The sequence below is a fragment of the Oryzias melastigma genome, linkage group LG8 (assembly GCF_002922805.2).
Source record: "Oryzias melastigma strain HK-1 linkage group LG8, ASM292280v2, whole genome shotgun sequence".
NCBI lineage: Eukaryota > Metazoa > Chordata > Actinopteri > Beloniformes > Adrianichthyidae > Oryzias > Oryzias melastigma.
The window spans coordinates 3664404-3671280 of record NC_050519.1 but is presented as its reverse complement, the minus strand read 5'-3'; the positions used below and the strand labels follow the sequence as shown (position 1 = coordinate 3671280).

General features: G+C 36.1%; 1 protein-coding gene across 2 annotated transcripts in view; it reads left to right on the top strand.

Moving 5' to 3' along the window:
- Positions 1 to 6877, top strand: part of map3k3 (mitogen-activated protein kinase kinase kinase 3) — a 24287-nt gene that overhangs the window by 15244 nt on the left and 2166 nt on the right. For both annotated transcript variants that reach the window (XM_024271525.2, XM_024271524.2), the window contains exons 9-16: positions 893 to 966; positions 1113 to 1180; positions 2425 to 2520; positions 2594 to 2755; positions 3655 to 3803; positions 5872 to 6003; positions 6416 to 6545; positions 6624 to 6801. In XM_024271525.2, the coding sequence (XP_024127293.1) occupies positions 893 to 966; positions 1113 to 1180; positions 2425 to 2520; positions 2594 to 2755; positions 3655 to 3803; positions 5872 to 6003; positions 6416 to 6545; positions 6624 to 6801 (989 nt within the window). The remainder of the gene's footprint in view (positions 1 to 892; positions 967 to 1112; positions 1181 to 2424; positions 2521 to 2593; positions 2756 to 3654; positions 3804 to 5871; positions 6004 to 6415; positions 6546 to 6623; positions 6802 to 6877) is intronic.

The following is a 6877-nucleotide window of genomic DNA, read 5'->3' as shown; positions in this document are numbered from 1 at the left end:
AAGATTACTTTGATTATTTGATTATTTGATTTATATCGTTTTCAATATCGTTATCGCACAAAATGAAAAAAACGATATCGCAATATGAGAATTCCCATATCGCCCAGCCCTATTCTCAACCATACAAAACCTTACTGGTTTGATCACATTTAATCATTTAAAACATTTATTTTCTTATGCTGAAAATTATTTCATTGTATAAAGCAAAGAAAGTTAAAAAAAAATCTTAATTTACCAAAGTAAAAGCACCATGAGTGTGCTTGGTTAAAGCAAATTTTAAATGAGACAGCTGCAGCTCTTTTATATCTCTATAATTAAATACAATTTATTTTAAAATTTTATTTATGTAAAAACATAAATTCATATTCAGATAAAGTTGTTTTCCAGACATAATTACAAAAAAAATAACAGTCTGGTACTGTCTTGAGATGTATTGTGATTTAAATCGTTTCGTGTATCACGATATTTATCGTATTGCCAATACTCGAGTGCGTAAAAATCGCCAAATTTCACACTTTGCCATAAAAAGGTGGGCAAGCTGTAGGTCCTATTGCCATCCCATCATCATTTTAATTTTAATCATGAGTTTTGTATTCCTAAGTGGATTTTGAATTCATTTTTGAGAGATTTTTTTGGCACATTAATTTTTTTACTGGTGCCTCCTAATGTGATGTCATAATTGTTTGGAGGTGATGGTCATTCACTATTTAAAAAAGAATCATTTTTACCGGGTGTGCAAATTTTGGTGAGTTTTTGAGTATGTGACAAATGTTCGCTTAAAGAAACAATCTGGTCCTTGTAGTCCAGGACTGCTACAGAGCATATGAATAAACATATCGTATGTTTGCAAAAGAAATGTTTCAAGAGGAGAATTTTTTTTTTTGGTTTCCAGATGCTTGAACCCTGGAGCAGCGCAGAGAATTCAATCTCTGGAAGCTGTCAGTCTCTGGACAGCAACTCAGACAGGTGACTCACAAACTGCTCAAAATAAAACACTGGTCAAGAAAATAGTTAATCTGATTGTTTTTTAATATACAGATCTCTGAAATGGTAATTCTTAGCCATCTGAATCCATTTATTTTCCTTTGAGTTCTCTCCTTCTTCTCTCACAGCCCGTCAGTGAGGAAGTCCCGGATGCACAGAGCTAAAAGCTACCCTGATAATCGGCAAGAGTGCGCAGGTTAGATTCTACAAACTTATTATTTATGCCGTTTATATGGTGTCAAACCAGCAAAAAGTGTTTAAGAAATGAGAATGTAAATTTGAAAAATAGACGGTAAATTTGAAAAGTTTTAAACTCAAAAGTGCACATTGTGAACTCGAAAGAAAAATTGTAAAGCTAAAAAAAATAATAATAATAAATTCGTAGAATATAATAGAAAAAATATAAACTTAAAACTGTTACCAAATGGGAAAAAATGGATGGTTTTCAATTTTTGTTTTCCATTTTTCTCCCTCTTCACTTTCATTCCTCAATTTACATCTTTCAATTTAAAATTTTTGTTTTTGGAATTGAAACTAATTTCATGTGGGGGTGGGGCTTAAGCCCATTGGCTACTGAGGACTTCATTGACATTGAATGACAGAGGTTATGGCGACGGCTGTATCAAGAATTGACTGTATATGAGAACTGGAGAGAGTGAGTGTGACATCATCCATAGAAAATGGTTAAGTTCTGGCTCCATGCAAATGAAATCAAGTCGCAATTTTTTTCCCAATCCGGATGCCGCCATGTTGGAGCCAGACGCTGTCAGTAAGCAGTGATTGGTCCGAGTCGACGTTTCTATGGTAACTCCTCTGGCCAGTCAGGAGTGAGCGTGTTGGAAAGCCACACCTTGAAAGAAGTTTTTAATGTTGGACTCCACCTACTTTTATTGAGGCATCTGATTGGTCAGTTAATAACTTGAAATGTAGAAATAAAATACCATAAAGAAAAATATTTGGATCAGGAAGAATTGATTTAAAAGGTATCAGAGCAAGAATGGTTATTCTGAAAAATAAAAAAAATGAGTAATTTGTGTTTATTTCTCAATAGAAGTCGATGCGTTTTGGGGTATTTGAGTATTTTTACTGCTGTTATCTGTGGAGGGATGAAAACTGCAAATGTACTTTACTGTTTAATATAAGAGTTCATTAAAGGAACTGTTAAAAACTGATTAAAAATACCATATTTTTCTTTCATGGCTTTAATAGACGGATGTCTTACTGATTGTTTTTTGTTGTGAAGTGGACTTTTTATAAATAAAACTGAAATCAAGTACCTGTGCATCTTTTCTTGTTCAGTATTTACAAATATTTGAATGTCAAATCAGTGAAGCAGACTGAATATTTCCCCCAATATTGGCCCAAAAAACCCAATTACAGTGTCATTCAAATTCACTTTTTGTTGCACACTTTCTAATCCATCACCTTTTGGATTTCCAGACAGAGAAAACTACATGTATGACAGGGAAGCAGGGAAGGGAGGCACTTACCCTCGCAGGTACCACGTTTCCCTGCATTGTAAGGACCATAACGAAGGTAAAAAATGACACTATGAGGATATTGTTATTGGAATTTCTTCATCCTCATTGGAGCTTCTTGCTCCCTGCAGGTCGTAGAACATTTCCACGGATCCGTCGCCCACAGGGAAACCTGTTCACGTTGGTGCCTTCGAGGCGGTCGCTCAACAGCACAGAGGACAGTCTGGGAAGCTGGCAGATGGTTGATGCACAGGGCAGGCTGCGACCCCAGGAACGCTCCGTCTCCCACAAATGTGAGTTCTGATGCAGCAGACATCCAACAAGCTGATTCTGAACGGTTAAATACTGAGATTTTAGCTCAGATCATTTTAAAACGATCTTATTCCAGTTTATAACAGGCTTTGAAGTCAAATTTGTTGTTTAATTTTTAATTGTTCTACAGTTTAGAAATGATAATGTCACCAAAAAGAAAATATATTTTGATTTACAAACTGTTTTAAACCAGCAAAACAGATATATCAAAGATGATACACTTTAACAGTAATACTGAGTAACATAATACTTTTCTAGCATAAATAAAATGAAAAATGGAGGATAGAGGTCTGTTTATCTCAGGTTCTTTAAAAGAAGAGGACTGGAGTTAAGTTCTAGAAAAAAACCCGCAACAGATGAAAATTGCAAAGTAGTTATCTTTGTCCAGTTAAAAATTATACATGTTAAGGCTATAAAAGATCTCAATGCACGTTTAGACTTTTCTCAGATGACATTAACATTTTCACACTTTTCTCTCTTGTTTATACTCTCAAAGTCCACTATGATGGAAAAAAAACAAAGATTTGCTGGTGATCAAAGATTTTGGAAGCTGATCATATTCTGGGGAAATTGATTGACAAAGTCAACTTCCAATCAGGACAGAGAACAAAATCTGCTGTAATAAAAACAAAAAAGAACAGAGAGACAGCGAAAATGGACCAATATATATATATATATATATATATTTAAAAAGAATCATTAAAAGATTATTAGATAAGAATAGATTAGAAATGGTTTGTTTCAAGCAATTAAAGCGAGGATAATGCATAAATACAATAAACAGATGTTTACATCCATACAAAGACGTGTCAGACATAGAATAATCAGGCATCGAATGATAGAATTATAAGAATGCGTCTGCGGTTGCGTTTCTTCCCAGCGCCCAGCGCTCCAGTGACGTGGCGTCGAGGAAAGCTTCTCGGACAGGGCGCGTTTGGACTGGTTTACCTGTGTTACGATGTGGATACTGGGAGGGAGCTGGCAGCAAAGCAAGTCCAGTTTGACCCAGAAAGCCCAGAAACCAGCAAGGTAAGAAGAATCAGAAATATGGATATAGAGTTCTTAAAGAGAAAAAAAACAATTATCTTATCAAAGTATTCTCAGGGAATGACTTCATCATTGTAGTTTTAGTAAAGTCCAGGTGGACAGTGATGCAGTTTGATGTAAAATCAAAATCTCAGCTTAATTATTATCAAGAAAGCAAGAAAGAACCAAAAATGACTTTATATGTGTTTAGGTCATTCTTCTGGAATGCAGATGGTTAATAAGTCATTGATTTTAAAGCATTTTTGCAGGAGGAAGAGATCAAAAATGTACTTAAGCAAATGTTTGTACCTCTGTTAATCACTGAAAAACCCTCAATGTTCACTAACTTTTCATTCATTCATTCATTAAAAAGGAAAAAGAATTGGGCTTGACCCCGTTTGAAATGGGTTTTCTGCAGGTTCCTGATCCATCATACATACAGAGACAAAACAAAATAATCAAACAACCACAAAAGCAGTTGAAGAAGAAAATCACGAGGGGAAGTTGGTAGCACTGTCAGTGGTTGCAGCTTTTAAGTCAAGTATAGATCTTCTTTTAAATAGTCTTAGTGATATTAGAGTCAGGCCCTGCGACAGACTGGCGACCTGTCCAGGGTGTACCCCGCCTTCGCCCTTCAGTAGCCGGGATAGGCTCCGGCACCCCCGCGACCCCGAAAGGGACAAAGCGGTCAAGAAAATGGATGGATGGATGGATGGATATTAGAGTCCCGATGGCTTATGGGAAATCATTCAAGTGTTTAGTGAACACAAAAAAGAAAACATTTTGTCTGTAGGAGTTCCTAAATGCTGGTTAGGACAAAAGTTAATTAGTGGATCTGAGTTTTGGAGCCATTGCAGTAAATGTTACTGAAGTATTCACATTTAAAACTTGGTAGTTTTTCATAATTCTGTAAGGTTTAAGTATTTGATAGTGATAATACAGAAATATAGTTAATTAAAGCGTAATTTGGACCAGACAGAAACAAAGTGGAGTCATCTGCATAAAAACAAGAATTTAAAACTGAGAATAATCCATATTAAAAAAACACAAAAAATTGTATATCCTGAAAATGTGAGTTTAACAAGATTTTAAAAAGGAAACCAAATAGATTCGAGTGTTACTAAACTAGGATTTTTTATTTTATTTTATTAGCATCACAGTTAAGTCATGAGTCAGTCTAAAGGAGGATAAAAGTGACTGTGATGTTTGGAGACATGAAAACGACAGAGTTTCTAATAAAATCAGGTAGAAAATCTTTGTTAAAGGTAATAAAATGTAAGACCACTATAAAAGTTTATGGTCCACATCTCTCCAGACAGGATGGCAATAAAAAAACGGAAGAGACGGATCACATGGAAGATGACCAAATGATCCCGGGATAACTTCCAAAAACAATAAAAGTCAAATTCAAGATTAAAGTACATGGATGCCGGATGTCTCCAGCTGTTGGAGACAAAGTGGGTTTTATCAGCAGGACATGATTATTGGATAAAAAAACATGTAAAAAATGCAGTTCTGGGATTTCCCACTAGATGCATTTTGAGAATCCACAGAGCATCTGTGTCCTCTGGACTGATTAGACAAGACTGGAGCTCTGTGCTGAAGTCACTGATAAAAATGAAGCGAGAACAAGTCGGCCGTCTCTGCTGTAGAAGATGGACGAGGCTCAGTCATGGACAGATTGGTTGTAAGAAAATCTCAAAAACATCATTTTGGAGCCAAAAGTGTTTGTAATCATTGATGCTCCAAGAAATCATTTAATTGTGCTGAACAATATTAAATAAAGCATATTATTATTATAATTTTTTCTTTTTTAAAATGATTCTACTTGTTTTCTGATTTCTCTCCTTCATCTGCAGCCTCATTCCTCATGATAAATACGAGAAAAATGTCCTTTCAGCTTTTATTTGTCCCTCACTGATCTCATTAATTCATATTTTTTTGTAAAACACTTTAAATACTTCATTAATATCTATATTTAAGTCTTTGGTGATTAGAAATGACGTCATGAGAACTAAAAACAAGAGACCGTCTCACTGTTTTGTCTGAAGAAAATGTTTTTTGTTTTCAGGAGGTCAGTGCTTTGGAATGTGAAATCCAGCTTCTGAAAAACCTGCACCACGAGCGCATCGTCCAGTACTACGGCTGTCTGAGGGACCACAGCGAGAAGACCCTCACCATCTTCATGGAGTACATGCCCGGAGTGAGTCCTGGAGAGGTTCAAGTCAGACTACAGTCATCTGGTCCCAGGCGGAAATAATACAAGTCTCAGAGATACAAAATATATATATTTATGTATATTCAAAGTACTTTGTTTGAACATCTCCACAGATGTGGGCGAAAAGGGTAAATCTATAAATTATAAAGCGAATGGAGTGAATGAAGATGTTCATAAAATATATTAAATTAGAATTCATATTTTTAGTTTTCACAAATTTGAACCAACTTCCAACAATTTCTCTAAAAATGTTTTTATTTACAACATTTTGAGTAAATATAATTTTATATATTTTTTATTTATTTTTCTTTTTCTAAACCCGAGCTGTCATTAGCAAAACGATTCCATCTGAAAGTCACACTTCAACCTCAATCCATGTGTGTTTTTCTTCCTTCAGGGTTCGGTCAAAGACCAACTGAAAGCGTACGGCGCCCTGACTGAGAACGTGACGCGCAAGTACACCAGACAGATCCTGGAGGGCATGTCGTACCTGCACAGCAACATGATTGTACACAGAGACATCAAGGGTAACAATAGACTTTCATACATACATGTCTTTAAAAATCATCTGTAACATTTATTTCTATGTAAACTGTTACCATCAGGTGCCAACATCCTGCGGGATTCAGCGGGAAACGTGAAGCTCGGAGACTTCGGTGCCAGCAAGAGGCTTCAGACCATCTGCATGTCTGGCACCGGCATCCGCTCTGTGACCGGCACCCCCTACTGGATGAGTCCGGAAGTGATCAGTGGAGAAGGCTACGGCAGGAAGGCTGATGTCTGGTGAGAGCGGGAGGGTAACACGCATGCAGAGTTAAATTCAAACGTGTTACATTTATATTACAGCTTTGAGTAAATT